The sequence below is a fragment of the Nipponia nippon genome, unplaced genomic scaffold (genome assembly GCF_047370975.1).
Source record: "Nipponia nippon isolate SJK-2023a ecotype South Korea unplaced genomic scaffold, ASM4737097v1 scaffold_2, whole genome shotgun sequence".
Taxonomy (NCBI): domain Eukaryota; kingdom Metazoa; phylum Chordata; class Aves; order Pelecaniformes; family Threskiornithidae; genus Nipponia; species Nipponia nippon.
The window spans coordinates 90,144,043-90,162,408 of record NW_028262336.1 but is presented as its reverse complement, the minus strand read 5'-3'; the positions used below and the strand labels follow the sequence as shown (position 1 = coordinate 90,162,408).

The 18,366-nt window shown below is 40.0% G+C and overlaps 1 protein-coding gene across 6 annotated transcripts in view; it reads right to left on the bottom strand.

Moving 5' to 3' along the window:
- PCDH9 (protocadherin 9) overlaps window positions 1-17,570 on the bottom strand; it is a 697,627-nt gene extending 680,057 nt beyond the window's left edge. For all 6 annotated transcript variants that reach the window (XM_087757443.1, XM_087757444.1, XM_087757445.1 and 3 more), the window contains exons 1-2: window positions 17,091-17,570; window positions 12,725-15,894 (exon numbers count right to left, since the gene is read on the bottom strand). In XM_087757443.1, the coding sequence (XP_087613569.1) occupies window positions 12,725-15,760 (3,036 nt within the window). In that variant the 5' untranslated portion in view covers window positions 15,761-15,894; window positions 17,091-17,570. The remainder of the gene's footprint in view (window positions 1-12,724; window positions 15,895-17,090) is intronic.
- Window positions 17,571-18,366: the final 796 nt, after the last annotated feature.

Below are 18,366 nucleotides of genomic sequence, written 5' to 3'. Positions count from 1 at the left end.
TAATGAGGTGGTAAATAGTTGCAGAGCCGTGTTACATGCAGTGATATGCAGGTTTGGCGGGTTTCTCATTATCTCTGTAACTGTATACATGTAAAAGTAATGAAAACCCAAAATAGGCAGCAAAAGCTTAAGGCTTTAAAACTGGAATAGAATCGTGTTAGTGTTTTCTAACAGAAATATGATAAATTTAAGCAATCTCCAAAAAAGCCCCTCGGTATTTCAGCTAGGGTTTGCTGCTAGGTCTAAGGTCTCATGGGCAGTGCCTAGGTGAAGATCACAATTAAGCTAATATAGCCAATTTATTCTCATGCTGGTTTTATTCTAGTCAAGGCAATGACATAATGTTAAGCAGTCTTAAGGCTTCTCTTTGTTATGCTTGTTGCCTATGGCTTTTAATGGAAGGTGCTATCGGAGCATCCCTATCAGACTCCAAATGCCATGAGCAGTAGCAAGCAGCAGCACACAGTGCAAAGGGATCTCCTGACCCCCAACTATCTTTACTGAGGACAGCAGGAAGGAGGATATAACACTCTTCAGTTGCTACAGGCTTCCCAAAATGAACTTCAACAATACTGAATACAAGCTAGACTTCTATTTAGCACTAGGACATGAAAATGTTAAAAAATACCAAGCGTGAGATAGTGAATGCAGAATGTTTTTCAATGTGGTCACCACTGATCCAAAGAGTGAAAGTTCTGAAATTGGGAATTACTTCTGTGACATATTTATGACAGATAAAAATCATAAATGGCAACAAGAAGCACTTTGTCTGGAGCTGATCTGCACCATCTATAAAGCGTCTTAGTAGGCATTGCATGAAGCTGCTCTGCTGAAAAGTGCTCAGCATGCTGCTTTAAACAAGCAGACTCAAGGATCACTGACATTCTGTATATCACAGCAGCACTGCCAGCTTTCTTATTAAAAGACTAAGTTTTCCTACAAGTCCAGACATCCACACTGAGCTTTTAACCATTTTGAAATGTAAAGATACATAAATATTTTCATCTCTCATCTGAATCTCCCTTGCAAATTGCTGAATTCAACAAACACTATCCAGTTACTGAGTTGCAATCTCCAGTGCTCTGCTTTGTGATTTACATTTTTTGCTGTTGTTTTCAGAATCAATTTTCTATCATAAGTCTCAGTGAGATACCACACCTTTTACAAATTGTGAATGCATTATGCCATCTGTGAGAAAAGTATGAACAATCTTACAAAAAAAAAAAAGACAAGCAAGCAAAAATATATTAAAGAATTATTTTGTCTGCTTGTTTTAACTATGACAACTATGGCTACAAAAATAGCTGGTGAAATCCAGCAGGCTAGCTGGTACTACAGTATTGCACAGTACTCCAGCAGCAATAGGTGAAAATAGATACAGAGGATTTTGGTTGTGTATGTCTATAATACAGATATTAACTCCTCTGAAGGAAAATGATTCATACAAGCCATTATACCATACAAAACTACTTTCACTCTTCCATAATGCACTTCTAGGATGCCTACATAATATAAATTACAAGTGAATCAGATTTGGTCAGTATTAAAATGCAGGTTCATAACACTACAAAACCAAGCATCTCTGTTCATCCTATACCTGCTTTTAGTACTTACAAGTCCACTAAATTAAACATACTTCAGATTTTGACATGCAACTTAGGGCCAGATACATTTACTCCCTCAGTTCCACCTATAACCAGAAGGAGTTGTCCCAGCTAACATCTCTGCAAATCCACAGTTAGGAAGTTAAGCCCCAGTTTTTCCTGTCAAACCTTCAGCTCAGTTTTGCAATCCAAATGTAGTATGCCACCGAGCTACAGAGGGAAAATGTGTGATACATATTGCAGGAATGGATTTTCTTCTCAGATTTTTATTAATAACTACAATTCATTCCAATTTGATTCTTTTAAATCTACTGGAACAAGTCAAAGCAAGTATCTATCTAGTTTAGAAAGTGTTTTATCTCCCATATTATGCTTCTATCCAGATATGCTTCCAAATGCTTCGAATCTTTGAATCTTAATGAAACCAGTCGGTTCATTAAAAGTCCTTACCTACAGCAACGTGTGGTTACAAGTTGGGTGTGCTACAACAGATCATACACAAAGTGTGCCACTTCTCTACTGTGATAGTATTCATTTGAGGGGAAATCTCAGATTTCTAATACGTGCATGCATATGTTTTACGAAAATGAGCATGCTCAGAGAATGAAAGAGGAGATTAAAAAGAGAAACAAGAAAGAACAGCGACAGTATCTCATAAAAGAAAGAGATTTATTTAAGCATCAGCCAAAGGACACTATTTTTCATATCATTTATAGTGGAAGCTTGAAGACTAAAATACTTCACAAGCCATTAGTTTCTTGGTACTCTGTGATGGATTAGAATATTTCTTAATCAGCTGCTAAGGCACAGAAGAAGGCCAAAGCCTAGACTTGAGCAAAGCTGTGTAAAAGTGAAATCCAGGGATGTTCAGCAGGGATGCTATCCATAGACACATCACAGAACCACAGAAGTGCGTCAGTTTCTTAAAACTCTTGAAAAGCACCTACGTTTTGACAATTACTTAGTCCAGAATTTGAAAACATCACATTAAGAAACAAAAGTTCTGATTTGTAATCAGGGAAGCAGATTAAAAACCCCAAAATGATACGAGATTCAAATTACTTGCTGAAGGTTCTGGATCACCCCTTTGCCTGGAGGCACTTTGAAAGCCTACACAGTCCACCCAGAAGTGGTCCTGCTCTACCGGTTAAATATTATGGACTGCGTGAGGTTTGCTGCAATGTATTAATTCTGTAGCAAAAATGAAGAAAAGCAAAAGTAAATGTATCTAAATATCATCCATACAATATATTTTCATCTCATTCACATGAGATTGACATTCACACAATTCATAGCGCTAGTCACCTACAGCTTCATTGTCCACCTGGGCTGTACCAGTACTCTCAAAAGGACGGCCATCAGAAGTCAAGACAAACAGGACTGGGGTGAACCAATGGTGGCTTCCCTTCACTATATCCATGTTTCTCATCTGTTTTCACAGTATAGACAAGCATTGCCATTTTTAAGTCATTGCAGTTTGAGAAGGAAAAAAGGGGTTGTAAAATAAAAATAAAATGCCAATCATAGTAGCGGATCACCTATCTTGTCTCATTTTGTATTTCTGCTGATTGACAACCTGGTGCTCTTGTAGCATACAAAGGCAAAAAACATCAGGCGTTCATTTCAAACTGAAATGTTTGACAGATGTAACAGCTTTCTGAAATGAAACTGATGAAATCTCAAATAGGAAAGTCCATCTTCTGTACAGGGGAGAGATTAAATTTCAACAGGCAAGGTTTACTGTCCTTAGACAGATGCAGATTTTATTTGTTTTTTTATTTATCTGGCAGTTGTTAAAAGTATGGGAGATGACTAGCACTTTGCTATTGGTGCATAGTCTACCTCCTGATGCTCTGGATGCCTCAGACTTCAATATGATCCATGTTTCAGGGTACTGTTGTCACAAACTGAAGGCAATTTCAAATTCTTTTACTGGTAACACTAGCACTTCACTGATATTTTGACCTGCATTTTTGAAATGGTGAAAGTGACACAATCTGACAAGTGACTGAAAATTCATACTGCTATGGACATATACCTAAACCAGAGAGGTAAAAGAAGCATTTTTACACTATAATGTGAATGGCCAGATGTGACCGAGGGTAGAGATCAAAAGATTACAACTTCCTTTTTCTCTACTCACATCCACAGAACAAGGTATCAAGGAACATGCAGCACTGAGGAAAAACAGAAATACTCAGCACAGCACCAAAACAAAATAACTGGTGTTTTATTGCACTGTCTTCCTAAAATAGACAGCTGTATGAATGGCCAGATAACAGTTTAATTAAAGTCAGTAAGAGTCTTTCTGTTGCTTTGCGACCCTTCAAATTTGAGCCATCATCTAAAGAAGACTTTCCCAAAGGCAACTGTGCACATCATTACACATTTTTGTTCACAAATACACTATTCAAATAATACCTTTTCTTTAAGAAATACATACCCTTAAAACCCGTCTCTCAACTTCAGTGAGAAAACTGGATTGGATCATGCTCTTCACTGGTAAAGTGAAGTGTATGGATCACACTGGATCATACACTTCACTGGACCATACTCTTCACTGGTGTGGGATGCATCTCACCCAACTGTATCCATCAGCTTTGGCAATTAGTTTAAACCAGCATATTTTCTCTAGGGTGGAGTAAATGAACCCAGTGAAGCAGATGAGATTTGATGTACGATTAGAAGTTAGACAAGATGAATCCCTCCATAATGTCAACAGAAGCAAAATCAGGTACTGTGTGCACAGGCACTACCAGCTAAGTATACTGTTGAAAATTATACAAATTATACTTTTTGTGAACATCATTTACAGAAATTAAGGTAGACCCACAATCAGAAGTTGGGCACCTGAAGCAGTCCTAATGTTCAGATATATTCATTACATGCTGCAAGGAGAGGGACTGGCTTATCACGAGTATTCCCAAAACCTATCCCACTGAATAGAAAGGTACTAAAACCAGGGGTTAAATATCACTCCCCTTCAGGCTCTGCATCTTATTCTACACAGGAAGGAGGTGTTCTCTTAAATCAAGATTCACGAGTCTGCACCCTTTTCTGGAGCTCCTAGACCCCTTCCTGTAAAACCAAACTTTTGTTAAAACTTTCTTCCAAAAAATACTGGTAGGAGAAGATAGAGACTCACATAAACCTCAGTGGTGAAAGTATTCCACCATGAAGCTCAGTAGCAAATCCTTTATTTCTCTTACGAATTCTGAGTGAACACTCCCTATAATAACCTGACATATAGGTCATATATAGAAACATATGTATCCTACAGACACCTTTACATCAGAAACACAATTGCCTCTGTAACCCTATGCGTTTTGAAGAAGCACAGATTATGAGGCAGAAATTTGCATCTATCAGGTTTAGTCATTTAAGAGATATTACTGCTAGCTACCAACCAACAAGAGACTGTAAGAATGGCAAATACTATTCACAACTGAAACATGGTCTTCCTCTTACTTTTTTTGGCATTTTAAAGACTGTATGACCATATAAGGCATAGGCTAAAGTAGCTCATTTGATCAAAAATATTGTACAGGAAGATGTTCAACAATTTATAACAATTAAGAAAACCAATCACAGAATTTTCTTAGTAGTAACACATGAAAGCCTAGGAGGGACTAAGAATATCCTGCAAAATTACAAATAAAATTAGTTGTATCTAACACTTAATTTGGCTAGAAGGAATGAGGGACAATGGACGAATATCAGTCTGAGGCTACTAAGTGTTTTACAAATCAATATCAATAGCTATCCTCTTTCAGCTATCAGCCAGTGAGAATATCCAATTTAATTTTTTGGACTGGGGAGAGGTTGCTATTTTAAAATGCTACCTAGATCTTGTTTCTGTAAAGCTGGGGGAGGAAATAAAGGAAGGGAGAAAAATCTGACAGCTGATCCTCCGCATTTTATCAAATTCAGCTCAAAATAAAATGATTTTTAATTCACTTGACTCCCAATTATTTTTACATACTTTTTAGATTTTGAAAATATTATCTCAACATCATCCTATTACTTTTATAAAGAAATTAACATCAGGAAGAGCTGCAGATGGCATAAATCAGCAGATTTACCCCAGTTTGGATTTAGCTTCAAATGTTCAACTGTTACTCTAAGAAAGGGCTCCTTATATTCCTCTTGCAGCAAGAAGTGTGCATATTCCAGAACAACTTTCAAGTAATAATACTAATATTTGTGCACAAAAAATTCAGTGTGGCATTTCACAAAAGACATGGCAAAACTACAACATCAGCTCATAGGAAACTAGAGACACTACACACCAACAAATCCTGACAAATGCTGAATTACTCAATTTTCTCTCTGTGCAACAGAAGATGCAGGAAAACCCATGCCAAGACTTTAAAGCAAATCTCCCCCACAACTGCAAAAGAAACAACAAGAAAAAACAAAGAATGGGTAACTTCTGAGACTGGTACCATTTGGACACCTTAGTATGACTACAAATCAGATTTTTAACCACCTTTCTCTCTATTATCACACATAATTCATGGTACTCATGAAACTGAAAACCAAATTGAGAATGCAGCCCAAATCTTTCCAAGATTTGAAATTCCAGATTCTTTTAGTAAGATCAATATGAATTTAATATCAAAATTATAGTGGTCCCAATGCTTCCCTGAATCCTTAGGGCCTAGGAATAATCTACACATGGTTTTGTATGGCTACAACAATGTTGCTATAGAAAACAATTTCATTTATTTATTTATTTGAAGTTTTCACAATTGCATGACCAAGGTAATAGTGCAGTAATACCAATTTAAGGTGTCTTCTGTCAGTAACAGCTATTTCTGTTTCCAGAGACAGTCTATAGCTCATGAGAACACAATCCATTACAACAAAATTATTGCAACTATATTAGAAGGAACTCTTTTATATGATATTTTAATTATAAAGGAACGGTTAAGATGATATGCATTTTGCGTCTAGACAAGCACTTAAAATCTCATTTAGGTAAGATGCCCCTTATGTTGCAAATGTCCTGCTGAAAGACACCAATGGAAATGAACAAAAGATGCCCCCCTCCCCCTACACTTCAGTAAAATATGATAGCGTCCATTCATTTCTTATCTACAGCCTGGGAAATCTTTTTCCAGTCAATGGAATGTTATCTATCTCATGTAAACCAGAAATGAACTGATTAAATGCCCACATCAGTCTATCGGGATAAATCATTTTACATACAGTGCACCACAGGCTGGAAAGTCAAAGCAGTAATAAAACACGAAGAAAGTAATATATGATTTTGTGCGTGTTTGTTTTTCCTTCAGCAGAGACATGGACATTACACAATGTAGGTGAAATGGCTGTACTTGAGTAGCAATTGAGGAAACTTCTGAGTATAGATTTTAGAGACCACCATGATATTTTGTGCGATAAGTGATACCAAAAATTCAGCTATCACCTGTAATTCCTGTTAGATCTTTCAGAACACAGTATGTCCATTTTGTCAGTTATATTCTGTATGTTCGGTGCAATTCAATGCTAGAGTAAGAAGATACAGCATCTCCTGAAATAAACAAAACTTGAACTCAGCTATTCTTGAACTGTATTTGCCTAGATGAGGATTGGTCCATTAGGTATTATGTATCTGTCCTTGTATAGAATATGTATAGATGAACAGTTCTACTGCAAAAATAAGAATCCTAGAACTGATGAAGCAGTCTTACTTAGGACTTGAAACCAGCACTTCAGACAGGTAGATTGTGCCCGTAAAGAGTTGCTGAATGTAAATGGGTCACAGTTTTCATATCTTTAACATCTGCTGTTTATACCCAAGAAAGCACATCAGGGGCAAGAAAATTAATTCCCCAATTGCTGTCAACTGAGTTAGGGAACAGCAATAAACAGCTTACTGTAAGCCTCCAGCTACAATAAAATTGCTGTCAATAAAGTGTGGCTGATATGGTTTTGCTGTGCTAGAAGAATAGATTCTTTGGAAGTGAAAATCTGAAATGGAAACTAAAAAGATCCCCCTTGTTCCTATATACAAAAGAACATTATCACAAAATTCCAATAGCATTAAACTCTCAGGATCCAGTTCTCACTCCAGTGTGTGGCCCACATTTATTAGCATTTCTGAAACTTTGGCTTTTGCACATTCAGGACAGATGAGACCTCAGTGATTCTGATAAAAATCTTTTGCATGGAAAACGTTTAAAGAGAAATGAAGCTTGCTAAGCTTTTACTGTCTGTATCTGTATACAAAAATGTTCCCTAGTCTAGTTTAGCATTTCTACTGTCACTATTGAAAATGGTATTATAGCTTAGGGTTATGTTCAGATTTCCATTATAACCCCCAGTTTTCACATGCTCTTAACTTTCTGAAAAATTCTTCTTTTCAGCTGAAATTTTCCATGCTTGGTCTCAGCTCAAAGATGAATTTCTTTAGACAGTTGAGCAAAATCCGTTAACCTATTTTTCTGTTATACAAGGATAGAAAAAATACACTGTACATTTTAACCATTTCTAATATTTTAGTATAGATATAGATATATAAATATATAGAACTAAAAAACAATTGAATTTTACATGCAGACATTTTTCCAGGTGACTAGTCCTCACCCAAGACTATAATATCCATGCTAACACATAAAACAAATTAAGCAGAAAAAAGAAACAATGCAATTGTATTTTTTTAATACGAAGCAGTAAAACAAGGCCAATAAAAATAATGCCACGCACAGAATTATGGAATGCTATGGTTACAGAATTTTAATATTTGCAGGTGATGTAGACTCTGCACTGCTGTTCCAATGCAGATTTCCATCAACTCATGCACCTTGAAGTTGCCGCTCTTAGCGTATCAAATTAAGAGTCATTAATGCTTTTGGCTTTTCTTTTCTCTTACATAAACCCTAAAGTTACAAATTTAAACACTCCAGAGTTAGATAACATCAATTACATTTGCCACAGAAAGCTTAAGTGATGTGCATTGATCAGCGGGAGCCTGGCTACTCATTCCTTGATCAGGCAAAAAGTCCATTGACTGAAAAAGGAGTAAAGCAAGCTCCATAGGGCTTATGTTATTGACTGTAGATTAAAAATATACCTTAGTATGGAATGCATTTAATGTGTCAGTCAAGCCCCAAATCCTTAATTTCTGCCATCAGAGCACAGAAATAAAAGGACGGTGTTAACAAATATTTAGGTCTCCTGAATCTACTAGAACTGTGCACATTTCCAAAATTTATAAATTATCATCTTGATTCAGAAAAGTGCTTAGAGTGTGCTTACGGTTGTCTTTCTTGAAGACAACATCTGAATTCATTTGGACTTTAAGGATCTGCTTCAGTCCCACCACTTTAAATGAAAGTTAAGCACATGCCTAAATGCTATTTGATTAGGAATGAAGACTGAAGGTTTTTCTCATAATCCATACTGATACATACTTTTAAACCTGTGTTATTTGTCACTGCTGTACTTCAAATCTGATTAAATGAAGTAGTTATCATTTAAAACCGGGATAACCATGGTAAATTGGCCCTAATTTCTTTTATTATTTAATCTATTGTTAATCTAATGACACTGAGCAGGAGCTTTTGTCTGTTTATTTGCTTTTTATAAGAGGTCTTTCACACAGAAGAATACAACATGTTGTCTTCTACTGTATTTCTATGTAGCTGTTTGGTGTAGTGACTTACTAATTTGAAGTGCATTTTAAAGTTCAATCAAATACTGAAAAGAACACTGATTGAGAAGCCTGCATAGATTTCAGTACTCTTTATGAGTCATAACACTGATTCTGGAAGCTTAGCTATATAAGCTGGTGGTGTGCAACATCCTTTCCATACTCCTAATTATGTGAATTAGCATTTAGAACAATCCCAAGTTCAAGTATTCAAAAATGCTCTTTTCAGAGCATCCACCAGGTTTACTGCAAGATAGGCACTTGAAGAAGGCTTTGGTTTTTATACTGGGTACTTCTGAAACATCAGCTTGTGAAATTCAAAGTGACATGTGAAGACTTAACCACAGAATTTCCACTAAATTTACTGACGATTGCACAGAAATTGCCCAGCAAAAAAAATACTAAGAAATTTGTATTGAACAATCTATTTTTGAATGTTAAAAGCTTTCTGACTTAGGACCCAGTTCTAACAGATTTCTAGGGCCAAGCTCCCATTAAAAGTAACGGGATTTTGCTTGAATGAAGTCCAAGTGTGGACTTCAGTCTCAGCTCTCTATTAATATTAATGTATCTGCAAGATACATTGCATGTGTATTTACCTTGGACTGAAAGAAACTGTAAGTAAAAATGGAGGATGGTAGTATTTCTTAGATATATATTAATCCTATATTTCTTCTTTCCCTATCTTAACATCCTCCACAACAATTCCTGTACCCTTTGCAAATCACATAAAGAAAACTCGCCAAATATATAGGTAGCTTAATAAGACTGCTTACATTAGATACAGAGAAAATAATTATGTTAAATCTCAAGAAAACAGTACAGTGGCACAGAACTAGGTATCTCTTCCTAAAGGAATTTTAAAAAATGTTTTTCAGATACTGTGGCGTTAGCACACATTACTATTCAGTAAGATTTTTAAGTCTGAATACTTTGCTTAAAGGCCATACTCTATCACAAATTTAAAAAAGAGCTGTGAAAGTGTATTTAACTCCTGTGCCAATGAATATTAGCTAAAATGCATCCTAATTTCAGAAATTACAGACAAAATCATAGGAAGGCTGCTAATGATTACTACCATTGCTGGCTATTCTCCTCCAGCCAAAAGTGGTAAGGGGGCATACAAAAGTTACGTCCTGTAACACTCATCATTGGGGAAAAAAACAGACACTATCTCCCTCCCTACAGAAGAAAAATGCACAAGCTCCGTTTAGATAACTGTCTACCTAAGAAAGGGTTATATTTTCAGTTACACAAAGTATTACAGCTTTTGCAGGGAGCGATCCAAATCATATGAGTATCTGCTGACTTCAGAAAGGATTCAATAAGACTTCAGTGGAATTTGAATCATGTCCATATGCAGGTATAATGACTGATATTATTATTAAACTGAAACCAGTATATTTCATGTAATGAACACAGGTAACTCTGAAAATACTGCCAGTAGTTTTTGTTTGTTTGTGGGGTTTTTTCCTCATATTCAATTTCACTGTGCAGAGCTTATATATTCTGTCAGGTAAATCATTTTTTGGGTCTTAACTGCCTCTAGATACTGTGAGGGGATCAAGTCTGAGTTTCCTAATAGAGTTTGGAAAGCTAATTTAAGCTAAATTAACAACATCTCAGAACAGAAAATGAATGTGTGGGTTGGGGGTGTTATATTTTGTAACTACAACTGGGGAGGAAACTTCAGCTGAGTAACCAGAGATTATTCAGAGTTCTTCTATAAATTTGTTGGGTTTTTTTCAAATTGGTTCTTTTTTTAACTTACGCTGACAGTATGTATATGGTGCTGTGTAACAGCCTGAAGACGGCTCCGGGAGTATACCCTTCTTTAAAGTCCTTAGAAAGGTTAAGGTTTTGTGACAACCTTCTGTGATGTTTTCAGTGTCTTGTTGTAAGTACAAGTTGTTTTAGAGCAGTTACTTTAGCAGAACTGCCTCAAAAGTGCTTGTTTTATTCTTAGCATCTTGTTAGTGTGACACCTTACAGACACCCAAAGTCAAGACACAGTTCTGGGAACGTCACATTCATCTCAGATAAGGCTAATGCAACAGCAAGAGGATGACTTTATCCTAAACTTGGCTACTGTCAAAATCTTTTTGCAAAGACAAGCCTGAATGTGTCTCACTTGATTCTCTAAGATTCATATCCCTAATAAATTCAGACAAATCACCATAACTTGGAGGATACAGCGCCAGCAGGAATACGAGCGAGACTCCTAACACCTACAAAGTCGGTGCAGCGAAAGCAAAGCACTAAGGAAGCTGCCTTGCAAACACGCAAACCTAACTACTGACCACTCCAGTGCAACTATCATTAAATAAAAGGTTCTTTGGCTGTAATATCAGCTTGATCTTTCCCTCCCCCCGCTTTTCCCAGCTACTGCAGGGCTGGCACCAGGCCAGCGTAAGCGACATGGTACCTCAGTGCCATCTACAGGCTACACTGACACGGTAATTTAGTGGCAAAAGACAAGCACCAATAAAATAAATTAGACAGCGCCGCATTTAAATCTTTATTAGCAAGGAATTATTAGACCTAAGAAAAACTAATGCTGGATTTGGTTGAAATATGAGTTTCTCAGCCTCCTAATCCCTCTTCATATGGCGTATTTCACAGTTTAAAATGAGTTATGACAGATCATTTATGCATTACTAAGATGAGAAAATATTTACAATGGGCTGACTTTTTTTTCCTGCATAATTCAGATGTATTCAGAGAATGCATTCCTTTCAAAAGTATGCTTTGGCCATTTTTTTAAAATATGCAACAAACTGTCTATGCAATACCAACTTTAATCTATTACAACATCATAATTTTGAACTCAAAACAGAGGAAGACTTCCGTATGGCTTAGTTATATCCTACCAACCAACCACGTGCTTCACAGATGAAGTAGCTTGGAAATTCAGCTGTCTTTGTTAGGGAAAAAAATTAACCCCTTTAGTAACACTAACTTAACAAAGTTCCAAATCAGCTTGAACTATACAAGAAACTCAAGCCAACTCACTTCGAAATTTGAAACTGAATGTACTTCAGACTTGAAAAAGTCAAATTTTCTGACTGAAATTTGGCATATAAGGAAACAGTTTTTCTTCTTCAATAATTTTTACATTTGGACAGTCAAATGGTGGGGAGAAAAAAAAAAAGTCTTTTTTTTTCGGTTTTGTTTATGCACATGCATGTCCACATGCATGGATGCATAACAGTACTTTAACAATCAGTATTCTTTAAAACCCAAAGTATCAGAGGCATTTCACATATGCATGGTTAAGCCCCAGGTAAATGATAAAGGGGTCAAGGTTTTGGTTCTGTTTTGTGGTTTTTTTTTGTTCCCCCCGTAATATAAATAAATTAAATTAGACTGAAACAAAAAACCCCACAACACAGTGGCACTTTTAATACTGGTTGATCGGGCACTTGTATGCAGTACTTATAGACCAGTAAAAGTGCTCGTTTACCTGTCTGGTGTGTAAGGGGCCCTTTGTCTTGAAGCCTCCTTGGGAACTGCACTCTGAGGCACTGAAGTGATCTGAACTAGTGGAAGAGCGTTTGGAAAGGGTGTCACAACCACCAACAAAGGTGTTGTCCAGCGGGAGTTCCTGAATCACATGGTGCTTTTTCATTGAAACTGGAGTATCAGGTTTGAGATGAAAAGCAGACTGTGGAGAGGCAGATTTGTAATGCTTGGCAAGATCGGGACTGTTAGGCTTAAAGGTTGTTGGTGGTGCTGTGCCCCAATCAAATCTTCCTATACTTTGCTCCTCCAGTTCCGCTGGAAGGCTTATTGTCCCGTTGATAGGTTCATGAACTGCATCATCAGGTTTGGACTCCTCAATGGTCACAAAGTTCAAAAGAGAGCTCTTCGGAGATTTCCTTTTCTTCCTTTTCTTTTTCTTGTTTTGCTTGTTCTCTTGATTGGGAGACATCCACTCAGCACCTTGCTTGCTCCTCTGGGCAGCTTTGAATCTGGATGCATGTCGACAGCGAACGAGAACCGTGACAAATATCACCACTATCACAACCATGGCACCTGCCACAATAGCGATCATGATCGTGAGATAGTCCTCATTTTGGTAGGGTTGGCTACTGTCCCCTATGTTCCGGTCCAAAGGTGTTTCCATAGTCCTGCGTATCAAGTCATAAATATAAGAGGCATTTCCAGCAGTATCATTTACATACAAAAATACAAGCACAAGAGTATGCAAGGATTTGGGATAACCCAAATCACTTATGTTGACAACTAAGCGATGCAGCCCCACATCATTAGGAGTTGGTTTTTCTTCCAGAGTGATATTACCTGTCACTGGATCAATCCGAAACAAACCCTTGTTATTTCCACTTACAATTGTGTACTTAAGCTCGGCATTCATTCCAGTGTCTATATCCACAGCAAAGACTTCAGCTACCACGGATCCTGGAATTGCTGAGAGTGGCACTAGCTTAAAAGACGTATTAGAAGGTGGGTAGATGACAACGGGGCTGTTATCGTTAACATCCATGACGTTTATGGTTACTTTCGCTGTGGAAGAGCGAGGAGGTTGCCCTCCATCCACTGCCTTAACATCAAAGGTGTAGGAGCTCTGCTGTTCTCGATCAAAAGAAACATTGGACTTTATAACTCCAGAGTATGGATCCAGCACAAAGTTTTCATTGTCATTCAGGATGGAAAGGGTCACCGCTTTATTTTCCCCGGCATCCGCATCGGTCACAGTGATCACCCCCACCGTGCTATACTTTGGTAAGTTCTCCGATACAAAAAACTGGAAGTGATTATGAGTAAATTTGGGACTGTTGTCATTTTCGTCCAACACAGTAACAATTACAGCTGCTTGACTCTGTAAAGGAGGGGTGCCATTGTCTCGGGCTGTAACAGTGAAAATGAAACGTTCCTGCTCTTCTCTGTCAAAAACTCTGGAGGCTGTCAAAACTCCTGTCTTTCGATCCAGATCGAAAAAGGAGGCATTAGGGCCAAGCTGATAAACAATGTCTGCATTTTTCCCACTGTCTTCATCTGTGGCACTAATAGTTGTTAAGTATAGACCACGCCGATTGTTTTCAGAAACTGACAGCTCAATTACAGGCTGGCTGAAAATCGGAGGGTTGTCATTTTCATCCTCCAGTTTAACTCTTACCAGGGCAGTCTGGTTCAAACTGGGCTTGCCAGAATCAGAAGCAACAATTTTAAAGCTGAATTCTTTGGTGCCCTCATAGTCCAACAAGGAAGAGGTCTCTAACAAATACTGGTTGTCGTAAACTGCCTTCAAGTGGAAGGGGACCTCTCTCTCAATGAAACAGATCACTTTGCCGTTCACATCAGTGTCCTTATCTGAAACTGTAATTAGGGCAATCTTTGTATTGACAGGATCTTTCTCAGATAAGTACACTGTGCCATTGATGGGACTTATTATGTACCTGAGGTCTATGTTAGGAGGGTTATCATTTACATCAGTGACATTGATGGTAACAGTTGCCCGAGCCGGTGTAGAGCTACCATCACTAGCCAGCACTGTCACTTTGTGAATAGCAGTCTCTTCTCGATCTAAGGACCTCTGAACTGTAATCAGCCCTGTGGTGTTGTTTAAAGCAAAAAATCTTTTGGTTGCAGGGGCAACTTGGGCACCGAAAATATATCTGATTTCTGCATTGCTTCCTATATCTGCATCTGTAGCATGAAGCTGAATTACAGAAGTGCCTACAGGGGCATTTTCTGGTATATGAACCTCTACTTGACTCTCTTTAAACACTGGCCTGTTATCATTGACATCACTTACTGTGACTTGCAGGATGGCTGTGCTGGATTTCTGGGGGGTACCTCCATCCTCCACTTTGATTTTCATCACGTAGGTGTCCTTCTGCTCTCTGTCCAAGTTCTGCTGCACGATCAGCTGAGGCCATTTCTCTCCTTCTGGAGTTTCTACAATATCCAGTCCAAAGACACTCTGCCCGTTTAACAACTCGTAGTGCTGCACACCATTGAAACCTGTGTCAGGATCTGTTGCTGATGGGATTGGAAAGCGACTGTTGATCAGAGTGTTTTCTGGGATGGAGATATTGATGACAGGGGATGGAAACATAGGTGCATTGTCATTAGTATCCTTTACAATGATTTTTATTTTGATCAGCCTAAAAAAGTCATTGGGGAGGATCACCACTTCAAGTTCAAAGAAACACTCGTTTTCTTCTGCATAGGAAGCTCCAGCACAGAGTTTTTCTCTGTCTATTCTGTTAGATGTCGTAAAGATTTCCCCAGTGGTACTGGACACTTTGACCAGAGGGGCATCCCCTGCTTTAGACACCAGTCTGTAGACCAGGCTGGCACTGGTCCCCGTGGCAGCATTGATGTGAGAAATGTTCAGGTCCTTTGGTATGTTCCCTATGGGTACGTTTTCAGGCAGCTCTTCTCTAATAGTGTAAATAAGTTCTTGAGCTATAGCAGAATCCAGCCTTAAACAGGCAATCAAAGCGGCCAACAGGTAAAAATCCCTCAGGTCCATGATAATGTTTTTATTCTCTTTTCCCAGATTTTAGGAATTAAAGGTTTCCAGAGAGGAATGATGCGCGATTTGCAAGAGGAGGCGTGCATGGACTGCAGGATGCATTACATCTCATTTCTTATTTGGAGACAGCACTGTCAACACAACCACACAGAACAGCATTATTGGTCTTTTAGGCATGACAAATCCACAATCTCCAACTACTACTTGTTTTTGCAATGCACACTTGCAGCAGTACATTTTCCTACTGCTCCCTTTTACAAGCAATCCTCTGGACAAATGCACCAATATCCCGTTGGCTGCATTTGCACAGAGCAAGAATGGAAATAACTACTTGCAGGATTAAGGGTAGCTACAGTTTCGACACATACTTTCTGAATAATTTCTTGGTACACCGTGTAATCCGTAACGTGCATTCCCCCTCTACCCTCCTCCACCCAGCGATTTGGTGCAAGTAAAAAATCTTCCCGCACTACTTCTGGATTCTAACTGCTATGTCAGCTGCCAAATGTAATTTGTTGTTTGCTTCCATACATATTTTTTAGCTCTTGCAAACCAGATTTTTCTCTGCTCCTTGTGTCTTGCATCCCCCTCTATAGCTATCGTACTGGGAAATAACCACCCGGACATGCTGCTGCTGCAGCAGTCGTCACTGGCTACTTCACATCCCTATTAACTGATGAGACAATAACAGGACTTACAGTTTCTTACACTCTCAGCTCAATGTTTCCTCTCCAGATGTTGGATACTTCTCCTTGTGTTTAATAACCGTAAACTTTATGTGTTTGTTTTTAAACACAATATAAATCAGGAGGCTGGAGATTCCAAATGCAACTTAGGAGCAGCCAGCATGTTTACAGAAGGGGGGGGCGAATATATTTTCTGATGACGAGAGGAGGAAAAAAGGTGCAGCCTTTCCCCATTGACACTGATCTCCCTTCAGGATGTTATTAGCAGCTGCCACACATAAATACTGCAGACTAATAATGCAGGTGACAAAAAAAAGAAAGCGACAGACTTCTGTTTGCATGCTCTGCTAACCGCGGATTATCCGGGTGCAAGGCTGCCAGCACCTACAGTTTGGCAGAACCAGGCAGACCCTAAGCACTAATCTTATCTGCATTAAGCTGCACGGTAGCTGATGCCCGTGATTACTTCCAGCAGAGTGATGCAGGTAGGGATGCAGAGACAGCGAGTAGGTGAGCCTTTGCCACCAACATCTACTGAATCTGAAACACTGATTCTTTCCCTAGATAAATATACTGCGTGTTGGCTTTTTTTTTTTCTTTAAATGAAACGCATCACAGTGTATGGGTAACTTTGCACTTACGTTGGTTGTCTACCTTTGACGATCTGCTGCAGCTAAGCAATGATCTATTCCAGCAGATACAGCACAATGCATCTGGTAAACCACCAGTTTTGAAGAAATCAGCAGCAGCCACACGCTTCCTCCTTGAGATATGTGTTGCTTCGGGTTGGCAAATTAGCAACTCCAGGGAACAAATTCACAGTTCTGTCGTTAGTCATCCTCTCCACGTTTCATTTCTATTAAGCGGCGATCCTTCGGGTGTTTAATGTGCACGCAACAACCCAAACAAGCAGCAAGCAAAAATCCGGTGCACTTCTTTAGACCGGGGGTATTTTCCACTCTGCACTGCACACAATTTCCATCCCTCTCTCAGCAGAGCAGAGACAGCTACATGAAGTCTGCAACTTCTTACTGGAAATGACAAGAGTTGGTCTGGCGGTGCTTCTCTCTCCCTCTTTCTCTCTGGGGTGATAGTTGCCCACAAAAAAAAAAAAAAAAAAAAAAAAATCCTAATAGGTTATTGCTTTAGTGACGGGAGGAAGCGACAGCGCTTTCCCTCCTCCCTCCCAGCCTCTCTCCCTCACACACGCTCTCTCCTTCTCTCTCCCTCTGAACTGAAATTCTTGATATAACTCTCAATAAGCCCAGAGGGAGGGTGTGAGCGGCGCTAAGCCCCCCCTCCCGCCGCACCGCATTGGCCCGCGCCGGCGGGGGCGGTGGATGGCGGAGCGCGGCCCTGGCATTGGCCGCCGGGCACGTCGCTCCCCGGGCCGGCCGGGCGGCGGGGGCGGCCGGGCGGTGCAGCGCCTCCGCGCCGCGCGGAAGGGTTAGGCGGGATGCGCGGAGCCGCGCCGCGGTGGGGCGGGGGGGGGACGGGGGGCGCGGAGGCAGGCACGGTGCGGGGTCGCGGCGACCCGGCGGGCGGGCGCTCCGCGGGAGGGGGCGCGGCGCCCCGGGGCGGGGAGAAGGGCAGAAAGGGAGCGCAGCAGGGGTCGGGGCCGCCCCGGTGGGCGCGGAGTGGGGCAGAAAGGATCATCGGGCTTGCGTGTAGCCCCGGGGTAATCCGGAAAAATAAGGATTTGATGTGGGTTTGGGTTGGTAGTGTGTTTGGTTTTTTGTTGTTTTTTTTTTTTTTGGCGGGGGGGGGCGCTCAGAGCGCGCTCCGTCCCCCTTGCGCGGGGGAGCGGGAAGCGCCGCCGGCCGCGGTGCGGTTACGGGTCCGGCGCGGAGCGCGGGTGGCCGCGCAGCTTCCGCGGCCTGCCGCGGGGCCGCCGGCCGGCGCCGCGCAGCGCCGGAG